Raw genomic sequence first — 21,642 nt, forward strand, 5'->3', positions numbered from 1 at the left:
ATCTCTTTGTTCTCTATCTTCCTGTGTCAGTCTTTGGGTTTGAAGTATGTCACATAATTACATTACTGGAATTAGATTTTTTCATCCAATATGAAAGTTTCTAACTTTTAACCAGTAAATACAAAGTATTACCATTTGTTGTGATTTTTGATGTTTGGAATTATGTTCATTTTCTTACTTTTTTTTTCTATTTCTCATGTTTTCTAGTTTGTTGTCCTCTTGCTCACCTTTAATTGAACAGATAGATTTTCATAGTTCAATTTTTTCTATTTTACAAATGTATTGTTATTATTTTTTGTGGTAACTGAAACATTGTTAACCTAAATGTTCAAGTGAATTTTTCTATAATCTAGAATTAATCAGTATCTCATCCCTGAGAACAAAAAAAAAGAGGTTTAGAATACTTTTATTTTCCTCTGTTCCCTTGCAACTCTCATCTTGGAACCCTTTCTGATATTATTTTCAATTTTATATCCACATGGCTATATTTTTTAAATTATGTAAATTTATGTAAAATAAATATTTTAGACTTACTATCTTCTTTTTTAAACTATTTATTTATTTATTTATTTATTTATTTATTTATTTATTTATTTTTAACTATTATTTTAAGTTCCGGGGGTACACGTGCAGGTTTGTTACACATGGAGACTTACTACTTTCTTTGCTGTCCATCGCTTCTTTTATTTCATTCCCTCCTCCTGGACTTCTTATTGTTAGTGGTTTATATTGTCTAGCAATTCTTTCAAAGAGGATCTTGAGGTAATTAACTTCAAAGTTTCTTCCAATTTAAAAAATATCTTTCTTTATGCTTCTCTCTTGAACAGTGGCTTGGCTGGGTGTAGAATTCTGTCTTCAAAGTTATTTTCTCTTAGAATGTTGAGAATCTCATTCTACTGCCTTCTTGTACCCTGGGTTGCTTGCAAAGAATCTGACGTCAATCTGATTCTGATTTCTTCGTCAGTATGTTTCTTTTTACTCTGATAGCTTTTAAGATTTATCTCTTTATTCTCTATTTTCACAGATTTCATCAAAGTATATGTGCACGTGCACGTGTGTGTGTGTGTGTGTGTGTGTGATCTTTAGTCTCTCCTACAGTCAGGAGAATTTTTAAAGTTTTGAGAAAATTTTCTGTAACATTTCTTTAAATGCTACCTTTCCCCCGATTTTCCTGATTTCTGCCTTCTGGAAGTACTTTTAAACAGACTTCAGAACTTCTGTATCATCCATGCATCAGGACTTTTCTACTTCCCATGTCTTCATTCCTACTCCCAATACCTAGCTTTGGGCTGTGGTACCCATCATCAATCTGTTCTTTATATACTTTTGCTTTCAAGGAATTTCTCACAGTCTCTAGTCCATCGCAGTTTACTCTTCTTCTTTTTTCCAGTTATTTTAAGCAATCTCTTCTATTGTGTCTAGGAATTTGGTGCGAAGGATGTACTTGAGAGTGTCAGGTGAAAACAGTGCTCAGTTTGATGACTTAAATCCATTTTCAAGTTTTGAAATATTTGCCAATAACATTCATCAGCTGTGACACTGATGAGACCAGTTTGGGGTTTGACAAGGCAGGAAAATCAGAAGAATTGAATGATGAACTTGAGATGCTAATGAGTCTCACATTTCGAAAGGTGAACTGCGAGGCTTAGCCATAGTGGAAGTCAACACATGGAGACTTTTGAATAAAGAAAAACTGTAGGACCAAAGGTCACAATAGTGAGTCCAGTGATAGTGATAATTGAATAGTTGCCAAGATACGAACCTCTTTATGGAAAAGGAGATTCAGGGATTGAGGCTTGTAAGTGGAAAAAACCCTAGTACTGAGGGGATCTAAGGGATGGTTGATCACTGGGGGCTTACTGATGTGGCTTTGGGTTACGTAGGAGAAGAGATCAAACAATCCTGAGCCCTGAACAGTAAAAAGACCTCTTTTATAGAAGCTGATGTGTCATTTGTGGAAAATAATAAAGTTCACTTGAAAATTGCTATTCATAAAAGTTGTATTGTAAACACTATTTGCAATTTAGCCGATATAACATATCAGTAGAAAAGTCAGTATGTGTTTCCTTGTATGGAGTGTTTGATTTTCTTTTAAGTTCAGGGGTACATGTGGATGTTTGTTACGCAGGTAAATGAGTGTCATGGGGTCTGGATGGACAGATTATTTACACTTAGGTATTAAGCCAATACTCATTACTTATTTTTCCTGATCTCCTTTCTGCCTCCCTCCACCCTTCGATAGGCCCCAGTGTTTGTTGTTCTCCTCTGTGTGTCCATGTGTTCTCATCATTTAGCTCCCACTATTAGTAAAAACATGCAGTATTTGTTTTTCTGTTCCTAAGTTTGCTAAGAATAATGGCCTCCAGCTCCATCCGTGTTCCTGCAAAGGACAGGATCTCATTATTATTTATGGCTGCATAGTATTCCATGTTGTATATGTACCATATTTTCTTTATTCAGTCTATCATTGATGGGCATTTGGGTTGATTCAGTGTCTTTGCTATTGTGAATACTGCTGCAGTGAACATATACCTGAATGTGTCTTTATAACAGAAAAATTTATATTCTGTTGGGTATATACCCAGTAATGGAATTGCTGGGTCAAATGATATTTCTGTCTTTAGGTCTCTGAGGAATCACCACACTGTCTTCCACAATGGCTGAACTAATTTACAATGCCATCAACAGTATATAAACCTTCCTTTTTATCCACAACCTCAGCAGTATTTGTTACTTTTTGGCTTTTTATTAATAGCCATTCTGACTGATACCAGATGGTATCTCACTCACTATGGTTTTGATTTGCATTTCTCTTAGTGGTCAGTGATGTTGAGCATTTTTCATATGCTTGTTATCGGAGTGTTTGACTTCATACTAATTCTTCACATGATGAAGCAAAGTGTAGCTCCTTTTTTTTCTATTTTTCAAGATCATAGATTTTGCGATGCTCTTCATATATGGTTAGCTTTATGACTTAAACCTCTTTGGTTCACATGTACACATTCCTTAAGTTGAGATAGCTTACCTCCGTACTCGGAGCAACTTAAGGTTAAATATTTTTCCAGCTATTGTAGAATACTATTGTCTGAAGAAATAGGCCTTATTTCTTTAGTTACAATACATTTCCCTGTAGTCTGTGGCCATATTGTTGTTCAAAGAGACGTGATTATTGAAATAAATGTCAGTGGCTCAAAATTACATGTGCTTCAATTTGTATTGGAATTAAAGTGAATATCAGGGGGTTGCAAAGTAATGAACACAATATACAGAAAGAAAATGTTAAAATCTCTGTCCTCAGACATTGAACACTTCATTATTTCTTATAAAATTTCAGTACACCAACACTTAGGGTCTAACATTGCAATGTATTTGCAGTTTGATATAACTCTTTATTGACAGTTTAAAAATAGAGATGGACTAGCTTTGCTAGCACATACAATTGAGTTGAAACAAACAGGTGGAGGAAAATGAAAGAGTAACTAGTGACTTAGAAAGGTTAACTAGTCCTTGGATAGCAAGTGGAAGAGTTATCTTTGGAATTCGAATGGATTGGCAACTACAGATACAAAATAAGGGAACTGGTCAGCCTGAAGATATTTAAACCGTAAATTGGAAAAAATAAAAGTCTTAACGTGTCAAGAATAGGAGGAATTACAATTGGTTAAAGCTACTGCATTATACCTGAGACTAGAGTATAGGTATGAGGAAGTGTTCAAGAAATCCATGATTTTATCATCTTTATAAGCAGAAACAAGTGCTAAATAGATTTAAGTACTGCATGAAACAAGGATTCACATACTGAAAAAATTGTTTTGTTTTATTGCCACTTATAATAATGATGATAATAGTCATATTTGGTCGGGCACTTGCTGTATACGTAGCACAGTGCTACTCAGGTTCTTAACATTATCTCTGATCATTTACACAACCTGGTGGATAAACATGCTGAGATTCTTTTTATAGGATTAGAAGAACTGGCAAACTAAGTCAACATCTGGTGAAATTTAACAAAATTAACAAATCATATGAATAATTTGGGCCAAAAAATTCTTGTAAGATATTCTGCATTAGCAGTGGATGGTGGTAGACATGAGAAGATATGGGTTATAGTTTTATTTCTTTGTAATTTTTTTTTACAATTTTTTAAGTTCTACTGTGTTCGTTTTGCCATTTTCCATTTTTAAAAACAGTAAGAATGAGAATGACTGACAAAGGAACAAATTAGTCCTGTTGCTGGTTCTGGTTTATAAAGACTTGCATGTCAACAAGATTTATAAAGAAATTATACCAACAATGAAATAAGTAGCAACCTTTTCCAAAATGAAGTTGCTGATCTTTTGCTGATGAGTCACAACTAATGATCAGCATATTCAAGGTGATTAAGTTACATGAAGAAAACTATCTATAAAATCTTAGCTCTGTACTGCTGGTGACATGATTAGCTTTTCAAAATTATTTGATTAGGACACACTTTGCTAAGTAAGAGTATAGAAGCATTGTATTAAGTACTTTAAAATGCATATGTTATTTTTGTACTGTGTTATTAGCTAAACCTCATTTTGTACTTTGCTGTTACACCTTGAATATCGTGCATGTAGAAGAGCAAAGTAATTTTTTCTTTTGAAAGGCTGTTACTCTTACAGATATAATTTTAACATCAACACAGATATAACAACAAAGAACGATTATCTGTTAAAAGGAAGAATAAAGAATATAGCCAAAATAATTATGCAAGATGTCTGTAACTTAAACCAAAGAAAAGAGCATTTTCTTAATTATATTTGTCAAAATTCAAGTAAAACAGTAATTTTAATCTCCCTTGAGTTCAAATATACATTCAGGGTTCTTCTCATAAAAAATTAAGTGTGAAAATGGAATTAGACATTTTTTTTTCAATTGTAAATACTGTATAGAGCATAAAGACCACAGGGTTTATAATTTCTGTAAATAATTACTCTTGTCACTGAGGAGAAGTAGGTATTTGAAATAAAAGCAATGAATCAGGGATTAACAGTCATCTGAAGAACATATTATTTTCCCTCTCCCTGGTTCAGTGTGAGTTTTTTTGTTTGTTTGTTTCCACAGAGTATCTGCACAACCACCACTGCATTTTTGCACTTTTTCTTCCTGGCTTCATTCTGTTGGGTTTTGACTGAGGCGTGGCAGTCATATATGGCTGTAACTGGAAAAATTAGGACACGGCTTATAAGAAAACGCTTTTTGTGCCTTGGATGGGGTAAGCATATTGATATACCCTTTCGTGCTCTTCTCAAAATGACTCTGAACACATATTATAAAGTAGTCAAGAGTGATTAGACACAGGCTACTTTGTGTCTAATTTAATCTGTGGAAGTGAAAATACATGAGCTGGTCAATTTTGAACATTCGTTGGTCATTTGGAACTTTAAAAGGAAGTAAGTATTGAATGCTCATTTAGCTAGTCAGTTAACATTCAACAGTGCCTAGATAGTATGAGATGAGACCCGAGATACCTACACACAGAAAAACAGTGCTCTCTGTTAACATTTTCTGAAAGTGCAAAATACCTTAAAATTTTCAAAGCCTAATGTGTGATGGTTCACTAGGCATGTACTCCCACCAAGAAAACTTAGAGGACTTCATTTCAAGAAATCTCAAAGCAATTAAAGAATAAAGTAATTCATTTCACAGGAAGAACACCATTTAGAGAAGTAATGAAACTTCACAGCTAGTCAACGTGATCCTCAAAAGTAGAAACAGAATGGCTGACAGACTGATAATTAATTTTTCACTTGTGCTTATTAAGAAATTTCTCTCAAATTGCCTCATGACCTAGACATCTCAAAGATCTATATTATAGAGCCAATTCTACTGATAGTCTACTTAATTTAAGAAGCTACTTTTAGAAAAAGCCCAAATATACAATAATATCTACTGTATTAGAAGACTGGCATATGGGAAGCTGAGAGGAACCTGGGAAATTACAAATAAGTGTACTTATAACAATTCCAGAAAAATTTAGGCTGGAAAAATATGATCAAGAACACTTAAATATTATTCATTAGGTTTCAGCAAGGTCTGTTATGTCTAATTAACGTATTAGGACTTTATCTGCAGACAAATGGAAAAGCAGTTAAGAAGTTGAAGAGTAGGCCAGACATGGTGGCTCACGCCTGTAATCTTAGCACTTTGGGAAGCCGAGGCGGGTGGACTGCCTGAGTGCAGGAGTTCGAGATTAGCCTGAGCAACATTGCAAAACCCCATCTCTACCAAAATTGCAAAAAATTAGCCAGGAGTGATGGCACATACCTGTATTCCCAGCTATCAGGAGGCTAAGGTGGGAGGACTGCATGAGCCTGGGAAGTGGAGGTTGCAGTGAGCCAAGATCACACCACGACACTCCAACCTGTGTGGCAGAGTAAGACCCTATCTCACACAAACACGAAAGTTGAAGACTTTGTTCCACTTAGAATTTCATCAAATTTTTGTAAATTTCATGACAAAGGCCTTCTAAAGTTGAAGTAGTGTTTAAATCAAGGGACACTTTTGCCATGAATTAGTACTCTTCTAAGAAATACAGAATACAGGTAAAAGAACACATTTTTTGATGAAGAATAAAACATGGTGATTTTCAGGATTGGTGACTACCTTGTTTAAAATTATTACTAAAGATTTTGAGGAGAGGGTTCACCCACAGTCTCCAGATTTACAGCTAATATTTAAACTACTCTAGGTAGCAAAAACCTAAACTGATGGTGCTAAAGTATCAGAAAGTTTATGGGTTGGCAGAATAGTGGTGTATGTGTTTCATCATGAACAAGTACAACATAATGAGTCTAGACAAAATTTAATCTAAATTGTATGAAATACATACTATTAATTCTTCAGTTATAACCCATGAGGGATTTTTTTTCCCTAATGAACTTGGTCCAATCAAAAAAATCAACAAATGACATGTGTGAAGGAAGAGGAGGAGGAGGAGGAACAAGAAGAGGAGAAACAGAAGGAGGAAAAGGAGGAGGAGGAAAGGGAGGATAAGGATGTGGAGGGGACTATATATTTACAATTTTATATACATATGTGTATATGAAATTATATATAGTCACCAGTGTTCATTTAACACTATGGTGTGTCCCTCTGAGATGTTTTCCATAGTTCTTGTCATTAAATATCATGAAGGAATGTGATGTCACTAGAGAAGGCTCACAGAGGAAGGAGAATAGCATCAAGTATGTGAAATGACAGTAAGAAAGAAGATGGGCAGAGGAGATACAGGAAGATGATTAGAAGACGGATTTTTCAACCAGAAAAGGCAAACATGATCTTCCTGAAAAGAAGGCATAACCAAAACTTAAAAAAAAAAAAAAAATCTTTAAACAGCGTAGATTAGAGACTCTACCAAAACACAGGGAGGTTCCATTGAACTTGAATGAGGTAAGTGTAATTCCCATAAATGTAAACTAAAAGAAGATGCTAGCTCAGAATTGGTACAGGTATGTAGGTAATTGAACTCTCTGTTTCTACATTCTTGTTACTATAAGCAAATTATAAAGAAAGCGTTAACTGATAAGATTTATGTTTTTTTTCTATCTTATTATAAGTACAACTTGATGTGGATCAATATGTGGCCAATGGAATGTTCCACTTCTCTGATATTACATCACACCAGAACATCCAGTTTTTGCCTTTCTGATTTTATAACTATAAATTTCCTTTATAACAGTGTAAACCCCTAGGGAAAAAAATGACTTAAAAAATGTACTAAATCTCTGTTATTACTTCCATTTAAACCCATGTCAAATGTGGTGGTAACCTAGCAACAACAGAGAAGTGCAGTAAGTTAAAAGCTCAGCTACCTCTCTCATATTTTTAAACTTGAAATAAATTTTGTAATAGAAACGTACCTTGTGAAGTGACTCATCCAAAGATAGTTTCTCTGATTTAAGCATCTGGAGTTTGGTCTGGCTTTTCTTAGGCCAGTATGCATAGTGGTTATAGCTAAATATGAATGCGTGACATTGCTTTTCTTGCAGGTTTACCAGCATTAGTAGTGGCCACATCGGTAGGCTTCACCAGAACAAAAGGATATGGCACTGATCACTAGTAAGTCCATCTACAGTGATAAATCATGTTTATAATTTAACAAATCATCAAAGAGTCTTGGTTGGCACTGCTGATGGCTTGCATTTTATCATGGAATCATTAACAATGGTAGAAATTGCATTAGTAAGGGACAAAACAAGGTAGCTTAAATCTACAAAGGTTAAGAAGTAAGTGGTGTGGCACTGTTCAGAATCTTTGTTTCAGTTTCCCATTTCTTAATAAGACCAGCATATTTGGCTTTTAAAATATTTCAATATTTATTGTGCATGCCCAATCTCAAATAAATTGAGAACTGGATAAGTCTTGACATACTTACTTTTTAGAACGTGATACTGCTATGAGCTTCTAATTCCATTAATGATAATGTATATTGTTATTAACCAAATTTTGTCATGTTAGTTCAAGTTTTGTTACTACATTAGGGCAATGCATACTAACAATTATAGATCAAGGGAACCAATGGATTTTACATTAGAAAATACTTGGACTATGCGAGAAATTAAAAGGGAGAAAAGTTATATGATATCAACTTATTTTATAGTGGTAGTGCTGATAAATTCTATGAGAGAATTTGTGGTAAAGTTTAAATTTAACATTTTAAATCTAAACAATGCACTTTCATGTTTTATTTTATCTGCTTCCAAGTTGAGGAGGCAATTAAGAAGTGGGGAAAGAGATGCGCATCTTATTAAAAGCATATGTTTTAAAGCATGATGTTCTGTTTAATTATTTTGGGTTTGAGGTAGGAATCACTGCTAATTAGGCCCTCTGGTAGGTTCGTACAAATTGTAAACATACTGAGAGATATTATTTCACCTGTTTATCGTAAAGAAACTTCTGAAAAGTTTAAGAAGCTCGTGTCATCAGAGCATTTTTATGCAATCTATATTATTTTTTAAAATTCTGATAGCATAGATGGCAGAGTACTGATTACTACAGCACTATCACCTTAATTTATTACTTTTTACAATAGCATCATTATTGGTATACATCTATTTTTGGAAAGTCACTGTATTGGGAATATGGGAATAAGCAAGATTATATATATGATGATTCCTACTTTCAAAGAGTTTATAATTAAAGTGCAATACAATACAATAAGTAATGCATTTATTTTATAACTATAAATTTTTATAACAGTGTAAACTCCTAGGGAAAAAAAAAAAGATATACTGAATCTCTATTAGTATATCTTGAAAGATATACTAAACCTCAGTTTGAAGATTAGTGTACACAAAATTACAGTGGGGATTTAGTGGCAGAGATTAATTTACACAAACATACAATGGGAATTTAGTGGCAGTCTTAGAGACACAATCTAAAGTATTCTGTGAGACTAAGGTTTTTTCTCCAGGTATATTATTTAAAAATAGATATTAAAATGGAAAAGTACATTTTTATCTTTCTGCTGTTATGTCGAGGAACAATAACTAAATGCAGACTTTGAATATACATACACATATTTGTGTATATATATGCTAATATAGTATTTCTTTCTGTACATATATAATTAATTACCAGGTAAATATGTTTAAGGTATAATTTACATAGAGTAACATTTACCCTATTAAGTGTATAGTTCTGTGAGTTTTGAGAAATACGTAAGTCATGTAACCACCATCACAATTAATATAGAGCAGTTTATTGTTAGAACAGATACAGAGCAGTTACCGTTCATTGTTATTACTTTTAAAGGCAGCAGGCTGATTCTGTAAACTGAGAAGAAATAGTGCAAGGGTCAAACGTCAAAAAACAGGTGCATGAAATGGTGGCCGTGACTCTTTGCATCAGCAGCCCCTCACGCTTCCTTCATTTTCACTTTCCTGGATTCTGCATGGGCAGATGTGCCACCCTGCAAAGCCTCCAGTGTCAGCCCCATTCCCTCTGCATTTCCCTCTGCTGTGAGAGACTGTTTCTTCCCAAATCGATTATCTTGTCTCTATCAATGCAAACCTGTATCTCTTGGTGAATTTAGTCATTGAAACAAACACAGCTGCATTTATTTTTATTCAAAAGCTTATCTTTAGGGAATTTTCTTAGTAGTTTGGTGAAAAAGTAAAATTAGAAGAAAAATAGCATGCAAATGTAGCTTATCCATTCCCTGCAATGATGGCTTTTAAACCAATTTCTCCCAATATTTCAATGGCCTCAAGGAAGAGCAGGTAAATGACACATCTAAAACTCTAAAAAAAAAAAATACACTGTTCTTGCTTTAAAGTACATTTGAAAAAATCCATAATGGATATAAAGCAGCATTTTATGAAATGTAAATAATACTCATCTTTGTATTGAGAGTAAATATAGAAACCTCACTGCAACAGTAATTTGTCTAAAATGTTTCAATTGCCTGAAAGTAAATCCTTATAATAAAACTGTTTCAATTAGACGTATATAGTATTTCTTACTCATGAAATGATGTAATTCTAGTTTTTTCTATATCTTCTATGTATTTTTTTATTACAAATCTTTAACATGTGCCAAAATTCCAAGGCTAAATGTATAGTCTAAGTTGTTTGTATCACACTTTAGTGGTCTAATACTTGTCACTAATTTTTGTTAGTTCTTATCTAATGTTATTTTCAGCTGCTGGCTCTCTCTTGAAGGAGGACTACTTTATGCTTTTGTGGGACCCGCAGCTGCTGTTGTCCTGGTAAACATTGAAATCAACTTATTTTGTTTTCTTAGGAAAAAAAAAGACTAATTTCTTTCAATCAGAGTGGCAATTTTGATAATGTAGTTCTTGTGTAGAAATTTTAAAGTTCGATGGACTATTATTCTGATTGAATATCAATTGCTATTCAGTCTTTTATTATTCTAAAATATTCATATTTTGAATACTGAAGAATATTAAACTGGGAGTGTGGTATTTCTCTTACAGTAATTTCAGATTTGTGAAGAAGTTTGAGTAAGTTTTAATGAATTCTTCCTCTTTAATATATAGAATCTCATCATTTACCATAATCTCACCTTTACAGTATTCTGTATAATACATATGGTTATTAATAGGGAAATCTCTTTAAGGCTGTCCCTGTCAAATATCTAAAGGAAATATATTCTCAACCTCAGTGATACTGACATTTTGGATCATATGTTTGTTTGTTGCAGAGGCTGTCTTGTGTGTTTTAGCAGGTTCAGCAACATCCTTCTTCTCTACATACTACATACCAGTAGTACCCCCTAGTCATAACACTCAAAAACATCTTCAGACATTTTCCGATGGTCCCTAGGGGTCAAAATCATCCCTGTTTAAGAATCACTGCCATATGTTATAGATAAGGATTTTAAATTTCTCTTTTGAAGCCACAAAATAATTGTTTAAAATTTTAAACTATGGTAATGTGAAATATTTCCTTCCAATTTGCCTTTCTCTTTCTCTGTTTGGATTTATTGATTACAAATTTTTCTTGCCCAGTGCATCTTTAAAGAAAATAAGGGAGGAAAGAAACAGTCTAAATTAAATACAAATATTCATATTGCTGTACAATTATGTTTCTAATTGGAAAGTTACTCTTTGGTTTCTTGAGTGATTCATTCAAAAAATTGAAGCGTAGTGACATGCTACTAATTCTGATGTCAGTTTTTTCTTCCTTTAAGCTTGTTCTCCCTCCACTAAGCTGTAACAGGGAGCAGAAACTGTCTATAATTTGCAAGAAAAATAAAATCAAGGCAAGAATCTTAGAGCATAGGGAAATCAAAACTATTAGACACCTTTTTGTCTGCTGCATTGAATTTTTATTTAATCAACTGAATTATTTCCCTAAGCTTCTAGGTTAATGCCCATATAACACTAAAATGGAGAAACAAAGTATGTATATAATCGAAACACCAAAGTATGGTCTTTGGAGGAGTGACAAATTCCCTTATGATTAAGTTGTAGATTACTAGAATCCATAGAATACACTTTTTCTCTTAATTTAAATAATGAGAGTTACATAGATAAATAAGTATTCTCTTGATTAAATGGTGTCTTGTCAGGAAACTATGAAGAGTGACTCTTCCTAGGTCCATACTTAATAGGTATGTTTTGCATCTTCCTTATATTAGCAACTGGACGCATTTTCGCTTTATATTCACCATCTTCATTGGCAGCAGGGCAGGGTTACACCAAGATTGGAAAGAGGCAAGAAAGGCAAAAAGAAGAACATATTTTTCATTTACTCATTGGACTGGATTCCCTGATCAGAAAGTGTTGGTAGATTAGAGAACTGTGGGGGCTCATGGTAAGCTGGTACGAATAGATAATCTATGCAGTTTTTACAGTTCTACTTGAAAAAGGAAAAATAAGTGTGATTTCATTTTATGTCATGCAAAAGACTTTTTAAGTGAGAATAAGAAAGTCTTAGAAAGAAAATGATAGAACTGTACACTAGAGCATATTTTAAAAATTAGCACTAGTGTCCATTGTGAAAAAGATTCTGGTGAATTGAATAGGCTTTCCTTTCTGCCTAGAAAAGCATAGTACATCAAAATGCTCCCCTTCCACAGAAGAGAATAACCACACAACATGAGGAATTTAGGCATTCTGTCCTGTGTGTTGGGAATAATGACAAATCATCAGCACCTTTTGCTGCCAGGGCTCACCCTAGCCTCATGCTCTACGATTCAGAATCTCCTGGCTCACGGACATAGGGTAAAACTCATTTAGCCAAATGATTTTACTCAGGGTTGACTCAGACAGAAGAATGCCAGATTGGCATAGTATGGTACCATTTAAAAGTCAGGCAATTGAAGGTTAATTTCCCCAGTGTTAACTGCAAAGCATGGAAATTAAATGAACGTAATGTACTTTACAACTTTAAAGTAGCACACCACTGTTAAATTGTTCCATATGCCTCTGTGCACTTATAAAATGTTTGAGAGTGCTTCATACCACTACTACTGATACGGTGGTTATGAATTGATAAAAATAGGATTTTCAGGAGAAACAGGGACCTGATTCCCTTCAATATCATTGAAAGGTCAACTTTGTTTCTGTTTGACAGGTCAACATGGTGATTGGCATTTTGGTATTTAATAAACTTGTTTCCAGAGATGGAATCCTAGATAAAAAGCTCAAACACAGAGCCGGGTAAGCTGCAATTGGTGGATTTTGAAGGTTATTTACCAGTGAATCCCGTACTCCAATTTCAGACCATCACTGACTGCGTTGACTATGCCTTGAATTTTGTCATTGATGTACTAGTGTGTCCGGTAGATTCTGCCATATAAAAGTTTCCAATGTGCTATTTTTAAGTAATATGACCAAAAATCTAAAAATACTATAACAGGCCATTAGGAAATTTGGAGTGTATTTGTGCATATTGCCTGCTTGTCAGATAAGAACATTAAACGTTGAGGCTAGACTTACAATGGTTGTCGTTAGGTAAGGGTTTTCAAAGCCTTCCTCGTTTTGGTCACAAAGGTCAGGAGGTAAATTGAACACAGTGTTGGTATGTGACAGAGCAGAATCAAAACAAGCAAACCTAAACAGGGCAAAATACTATATTTTCTTTGACTAATTGTATATATCAGGAAAAAAAAATCTTTACTTGAAATAATCACTTATCAAGCACTATTTGTGTGTGTCTTATATTTTCATTCTTTATGACATTTTTAATCTAACTGGCTAAAAAGAGTTATTCAAAATTTTCACACTTTAACCTCTTATAAAACTTAGAAAAGCATCTCCCTTAATTTTACTGTTATTATAATATATAAATATCTGATGACTTATTATATGTTATCATATATATCTGGCTGGGCACGGTGGCTCACGCCTGTAATCCCAGCACTTTGGGAGGCCGAGGTGGGCGGATCACGATGTCAGGAGATCTAGACCATAGTGAAACCCAGTCTCTACTAAAAATACAAAAAAATTTGCGGGATGTGGTGACGGGTGCCTGTAGTCCCAGCTACTCGGGAGGCTGAGGCAGGAGAATGGCGGGAACCAGGGAGGTGGAACTTGCAAAGAGCCGAGATCGCGCCACTGCACTCCAGCCTGGGTGACAGAGCAAGACTAGGTCTCAAAAAAAAAAGTGTGTGTGTGTGTGTGTGTGTGTGTAGAGTATTATATATTTTATATATATCTATATTTTATATATATATTATATATATAATGACAGTAATGTCTCATATCTAGATTGTTAGTAGCTTTTTAAGATTATGTCATATTTTATCATATAAATTTGTTGACACGTGAATGAAATATTAATGCCTTTGATTTTTTCTTTGTGACCTTCCCTATAAAAAGTTTCCAGCTTTCTCCTTTCCATTGAACTGTACCCTCATTCAGAACTTACCCATGTAATATTCTTTTCTTCCATGATTTATGGTATTATTTAATAGTCACACTAATTGATCAGTTACTTGTAAAATTTTAAGTCCTTTGTGTTCTTATAACCTATGTAATGATTTATATAATAAGATAATCTGGATATTTCTTTTCCCTAGCAAAAGACTAAATTTAATGGCTTTCAATATAAAAATTTGATATCATTTATATCAAACACTAGAAATGCCATAGTGTAATAAAAACATCACTGAAAGTTTCTTCCTGAGGGGGGATCACTTCTCTCATTTAGAGATTTTTTTCACAGCAGATAAGTTTCTATAACATCCTTAAATATGTAGACTTGAACGTAGTACAAACACAACTCTCTAGATCATTTGAACACAAAATTTTCACACAATTACTCTTGTTATTATGCCACATGTGGTGGGAATTGGAGTAAGCTTCTTCAGTTATTTCTGTCCAGATTAATTATGTAAGAATATACTGATCAGACTGAGTACTGGGATAGAAACTCAGTTCTGCTGCTAGTAGTATAAACTTACATAATTTAAACAACCTGAACAATAAAATGGGAACTTTAGTGGTTAAGATAAACCTCCGCAATTTACTAACTGTGTCCATGTGCCTTTGGGCATGTTACTTTCTGCAACTCAGTCTCCTCATCTGTTAAATGGGGAAAATAACTCATGCCTCATATAGTATATGAAAATATAATGTGTATAAAGCACACATTAGAGAATCTAGCATATAGCAAGCATTCACTCAACAGTGGCTGCTCTTCTAAGAAGCCAACCTGAACAGATGAGGTTGTTTTGGAAGGTCTCTAACTTTCCAAAAGTCTTTCCAAAAGAAGGTCTCAATCAAGAATCCATGATTCCACCATCCATGACATGAAGGTCAAAAAAAGAGATAAGATCATCGAAATGAATATGATGTTGAAGATTTATTAAATTCATAGTATTTTTTCTTATTTAATTATTTTATGTGTAAAGCCCAGTTTGATTCATATAGCTTTTTATAAGAGATCATATAGGTTTAGAAGAAATGACAAGAGTATCATATTATGAATTTAGAAATTATCTATTTCAATCTACATATTAACAAATAAGTTATTCTAAACATATTCTTAGAAGTTACATATGTTTCACTGGCAAAACTGAGTCCGTGTTTTTCTGGTTCAAAGGCCACTGCTAGAGAAACAGAAATGTTAACTTATGTTATAAAAGCAGGATGTTGGCTACTGTCCAAAGCAGAAAAGAACTATTAACAAATTAATTACTTTAGATTTTCAAACTGTATTTCTAATATAAAGTACTATTTTAGCTTAAGCAAATATAGATTGAAATTTGTACTCCATTCCAAAGTGTGATTGAAGGAAATTTTTGGAAGCTATAGAGGTTTGAATAATTTTAGTTCACAGAAAAGTAGTGAGGACAGTGAAGAACAGTCCCCAGTGAAGAAGAAATAATCAAAATTAACTAAAGAAACCTTAAGCAGGAAGCTAATTGGTTGACTTGACAACCAGTCCTCCTAATTGTAAAAATCATTTCAGCTTATTTGAATATACAAATATATCAAGCATTTCTTTTACAACTAGGTTGTTATTTAAAACCAAATATTGTACCAAGATGTTCCTTCTCCCATTTTTTCTGTTTCTTTGTTCCCTTTCTTCTTTTATATAATCAGTTATTAGAAACAGCCAACCATACAGTTTGTGCTCAATAAATATTTATAAGGAATTAATAAGTGAATGTTTAATAAATAATACAATAGTTTAACAAGTTTTATAATACCCAAACTATATTAATATTTTTTCTACTGAAATTCTTTTTTCTTTTTAAATTTTAAGTTCAGGAGTACAAGTACAGGCTTGTTACCTAGATAAACTTGTGTCACAGGGATTTGTTGTACAGATTATTTCATACTGAGGTATTAAGCCTAGTACCCATTAGTTTACCAAGAAGAAATTTATTGTAAATACAACACATCTTAAATAAAATGATAATGAGAATGAAGGAAATCAGGATAAAAATGGCATGTATATTTTTAGAACATCTTCAGCAGACAATTTAAGTTTCTCTATTTTTCTGCAGTGGAACTTTCTTGTCTACTGTCTTAAACTTCTTTGTCTTACCTACCTGAAACTAAGGAAACTGAGTTACTAGTACCCTTTACAAATTTCTTGTGATTTTTTTTAAAGAGAGGCTGGCACATTTCCTTTCCAGGGAATATTTTATGTTATTGACAATAAATCAGTCAGACTTTTTTTTTTAAACAAAAGAGAAAAATAACATGGTGAAGGGAACTAGAACCTGTAGATTTTAAGATCCGCAGTAATAACTGGAATAGACAGAACAACCTGAAGAGAAAGGTGTGTAAAGTTTTTCTATTTAATGTGACTTTGCTTCTATAATGTGATCCTACCCTGGTGCCCTGGTGGATATATTGGTTAAATTTAAATGTATGGACAACTCAAGTTTTGGTTTTTTTTTTTCCTACTGTTTGAACTTTTAATTTTATAAATGCATAATTTCTTCTATAATAAAGAAACAAGATCTTATTTTTCAATGCAGCAACCAATTTAGCATCTAGACTATGTGTTTTTCATATTATATTAATTTCCATAGTGGTCACATAAACTAGGAAAAAACATTGCATGTCTCTAGGTAACTTATCTTTATTCTACTTCATGCACATCCAGTAATGGAATGTCAAAGGTGTCCCAGCAGTTAACATCAAGCATAGTTTGAACAGTTAGCCCTGACTAAGGGAAGTAGGCATAGATCTTGTAGTTAGCCTCAAATAAATCTCAAATAAAGACAAATAAGCATTTTAAATAATGGCTTAAAATTTATTTTCAGACAGGCCTATGATTGTATTAAATCACAGTTTTCAGGACTAAAATACACCATGTACTTAAAATTATTTTTTAGTAATATTGGGCTTTCAATCTTGTTTCAGAGCCTAGAGGCAACATATTTTTAGATTAAGAAAGACAACTGCATCAGTGTTTGAAGTATAAACACCATACAGCCTATCTTCTGTGATAAAGGAAACAATATGTAACTAATCTATCCCTTTTTCATATTAATCTGATCAAATTTAACAAGATTAAAGAAATTCAAATGTTTAGTTAGAGAAGTGGTACTTGTTCTTGTTTGTTCATCAGCATAATCTATGGAGCTTTAAAAAAGGCAGATGCGTAAGTCCTATTAAATTAGAGTCTTTGTGGTTGAGGCCAGATAGACAGCTGATGCGCAGCCACTGTAGAGAATACTAGTCTATGTACTCCTTTAGGATGTACACACCGGCATGTCCATTAAGGCATTCCTAAACGAAACTGGACAGACTAATGGATACATACTACTTTGAAACGTTTGGACACATTTGGCTAGTACCTATGCCCTGGACTGGATCAGTAAAGTGAGGGATTTAGTGTCATCTTCCCCACCCCCACACCCATGTCTGAAAGCTTTGATTTTTCTCACAGGATCTGCTGATCAATCTACTTACTTAATCACTTTCAGATTTGTTATCTCATATCATTACTATTCACAAGTGAGTGCCCTTATTTAAAATAATCCAGAGATTCTAAATTATGAGCATCTTACAACTTTCTCCCTTATGCCACTTTTCTTATACACATAGTAATGCAACTCCGCTATAAGATTCTTTATGAAAACCTACAAAGTAATCATTTTAGCCATAGACACCACATAGGAATGGACTATGCACGCTGCAGAGCATTATTCCAAGGTGTTTGGAATTTTTAATTCAAGTAATTTCTTTTTGGTTTTTCCTGAAAGGTTTATGTTCTAAAAAATCTGTAATTTTCAAGGTACGCTTTTCTAAAGCGAAATGTGTATAAAGTTTTTCCCTGTAATACAACTTTGCTTCTATAATGTAGTAGATGGAGTATGAATTGTTTGAATCCGAATTTATGGGCAAAATCCTCTACACCAGAATAGACCATTTAAATGCTAGGAAATTGGAGTCTATGACAAATGTTCAGAAATAATATTTTGAACTTAATGATTATGTTAAATGTGTTTTATGAAAGCAGAAAACTATCACTCTTTTATTATCAACTAATATTTCATCAAATTTCATCAGCCCCTATATTCAGATCACCCTAAAATGTGAACGATACATTGATATTGTAAGAAATTTCAAAATATGAATCTCTTGAGAAAAAAGCTACATCTTCAACAAATAATTGAAGACTCCTAAAATCCATTTCCTCCTATATTGGACTTCTGAGATAATTATTTACATTTCAGAAGGTTTTCACAGAAATATATGCCTTCTGCAATTAACAATGAACATCCTCAGAGCTAGGAGTCCCCACATGTTTGATTATCAGGGTCTGAATAAAGGGTTTTCACTATGTGTCTACAGAAGCACATACTTATGTTTAACTCAGTGTATTGAACAACTTTGATCAATAGACACAGGGCCACTTATGGTGTAATGATGGAAATATGTTTTGCATGCAACAAAGGCCCATATTAAAGGGTAAATGTTACAAAGATAATTTGTAGTATAAACGCATCTTTACAACAACTTAGAGCATTCATTTTCGATAAATATACTTTTCTGCATGAAATCGTATTTAAAAGCTAACTTGCAGCAGCAACTTTTTTTGGTGACAATTCAATATTTTGTTCTTTTTGTGGGTGTTCTGTTTGTTTGCAGTCAGATGAGTGAGCCTCATAGCGGTTTGACGCTCAAATGTGCCAAGTGTGGAGTAGTTTCAACAACAGCTTTGTCAGCCACCACCGCCAGTAACGCCATGTTAGTCCCAATCATTTACATCTTCTTGTTACAAATCTTTTACAGTGCATGTGAGAAAATGCTATGATGAAAAAAAAAAATTGTGTTTGCTAATACAAGAGCAGAGAGTATATTTAAATATTTGTAATTAGCAACTGTCTTTATAGCTATTGTGGGATGGTATATAAAAAAATAAATAAGACTCTCAAATGTCATCTGCTTTGTGGTTTCCAAGTTAATGGTCTTGGAACCACATACAAAAATGCTTTGTTGAATGGGGGTTTGGCTATAGCCTGGGGTGTGACGTACAGCTACGTAATGTTGCTTTCTTGGTCTCAACAGGGCATCTCTTTGGAGCTCCTGTGTGGTGTTGCCCCTTCTGGCTTTGACGTGGATGTCTGCAGTGCTGGCCATGACAGATAAACGCTCCATATTGTTTCAAATACTTTTTGCTGTATTTGATTCATTGCAAGGCTTTGTTATAGTCATGGTCCACTGCATTCTTCGGAGAGAGGTGAGAAGCATTCTTGTGATAGAGAACAGTGATGGTTGGAAGGGTATTTCCTGCTAACAAGAATGATCTTTTAATATCTTGATGTTCAGATTAAAGCTGGTCTCTTCCATTGACAATCACTTGGGAATCAAAGCTGAAGGAATGCTTTAAGAGACAGCTTGGGAGGGCCCCCAGCCCTCTGAAAGTGACAGATTAGAACAGATGGGACTATGCCAGGAAAAACAAAACCAGAGGTGTCAAAAGCCAGGGAGAATAGATTTAAGAGGAGCTACATGGAGTGATTTGTATAAATAAGTCTGTTAGAAAAACTAGTGAATAAGAGGGCTTAGAGGCATATGTTTTAAAGACACAGTTCATGAGCATAATGCAGTGATAGTTCTTAAGCTCATTCCCTAACTCATGTTTCTTCACACAGCACACTCTCATTGCATATATTAACTGATACTATTTTAAGTAGAAAACATTGAAGATGAATTCTTAGTTCTTTTGTCTCTTTGCTAAGTTTTGGTTATGATTATGATGGATTATTGCTTTTGATATGGATGTTTACTCTTAGGAAAACACTGAAAATGTATACAGCGAGACATGATAGGCAGTGATTGTCTCCAAGAACTGTAGACGTATTATCATACTAGCATTTTTCTGGATCATGATTGAGGTTCATTGTCAGTAGTAGGGAAAGAAAGAAGTCATATTTCATGAATGGAGACACTAAGTAGCACCAGATCCATCCAGGACAGTAAGAGATTTCAGACTTGAGTTATTTAGAAATAAAATAGTGTTTTCCAACCTGTGTGAAAATTATTTTGAATGCTTGCAAGCACTGAGAGTATTTACAAGGTTTATGAGTCATTTTAGCATTTACTCTAAGGATGAGTGGTGACAAAAACACACATGATATAGTGCCATGCTAGTCATTTTGAGAAAACAATCTAGTCTGTCATTTTGCATTATCTAGCTTGTTTGAGAACTTTATTGCAATGTGCACATTGCAAAAAAAAAATCACATGTGCATATGAATATAAACCCTATAGTTTGCAGTGATGTGCAGAGATTACCAGAGGCTTTTACCTGATTTATCAGATGGGAAGAACAATATTTCTGAGCTATTTTATTTTATTTTCAATTATACTTTAAGTTCTGAGACACATGTGCAGAAAGGGCAGGTCTGTTACATAGGTATACATGTGCCATGGTGATTTGCTGCACCCATCAACCCAACATCTACATTAGGTATTTCTCCTAATGCTGTCCCTCCTCTAGGCCCCCACCTCTGACAGGCCATGGTATGTGATGTTCCCCTCCCTGTGTCCATGTGTTCTCATTGTTCAACTCCCACTTATGAGTGAGAACATGCAGTGTTTGGTTTTCAGTTCCTGTGTTAGTTCACTGAGAATGATGGTTTCCAGCTTCATCCATGTCCCTGCAAAGCACATGAACTCATCCTTTTTCAATAGCTGGGTAGTATTCCATGGTGTATATTTGCCACATTTTCTTTCTCCAGTCTATCACTGACAGGCATTTGGGTTGGTTCCAAGGTTTTGCTATTGTGAAGAGTGCTGCAATAAACACACATGTATATGTGTATTTATAGTAGAATGATTTATAATCCTTTGGGTATATACCCAATAATGGGATTGCTGGGTCAAATGGTATTTCTGATTCCAGATCCTTGAGGAATCATCACACTGTCTTCCACAATGGTTGAGCTAATTTACACTCCCACCAACAGTGTAAAAGCCTTCCTATTTCTCCACATCCTCTCCAGTATCTGTTGTTTCCTCACTTTTTAATGATCACCATTCTAACTGGCATGAGATAGTATCTCACTGTGGTTTTGATTTGCATTTCTCTAATGACCAGTGATGATGATCTATTTTTCGTATGTTTGTTGGCTGCATAAATGTCTTAATAAGATACAGATGTCAGTAATAAACCCATGTGTATTCTAAGAACATTCTATGAAGAAAATCAATGAAAACCAATAAACAGTAACTTCACA

The 21,642-nt window shown here is 33.9% G+C and overlaps 1 protein-coding gene across 4 annotated transcripts in view; it reads left to right on the forward strand.

Moving 5' to 3' along the window:
- ADGRB3 (adhesion G protein-coupled receptor B3) overlaps nt 1-21,642 on the forward strand; it is a 743,596-nt gene that overhangs the window by 674,121 nt on the left and 47,833 nt on the right. For 3 of the 4 annotated variants that reach the window (XM_031667688.1, XM_031667689.1, XM_031667691.1), the window contains 6 exons: nt 5,086-5,236; nt 8,013-8,082; nt 10,666-10,732; nt 13,065-13,150; nt 19,049-19,147; nt 19,469-19,640. In XM_031667688.1, coding sequence (XP_031523548.1) covers nt 5,086-5,236; nt 8,013-8,082; nt 10,666-10,732; nt 13,065-13,150; nt 19,049-19,147; nt 19,469-19,640 — 645 coding nt within the window. The remainder of the gene's footprint in view (nt 1-5,085; nt 5,237-8,012; nt 8,083-10,665; nt 10,733-13,064; nt 13,151-19,048; nt 19,148-19,468; nt 19,641-21,642) is intronic. The other variant, XM_031667690.1, reaches the window with a different exon arrangement.

Source organism: Papio anubis, chromosome 6 (assembly GCF_008728515.1).
Source record: "Papio anubis isolate 15944 chromosome 6, Panubis1.0, whole genome shotgun sequence".
NCBI classification, from domain to species: domain Eukaryota; kingdom Metazoa; phylum Chordata; class Mammalia; order Primates; family Cercopithecidae; genus Papio; species Papio anubis.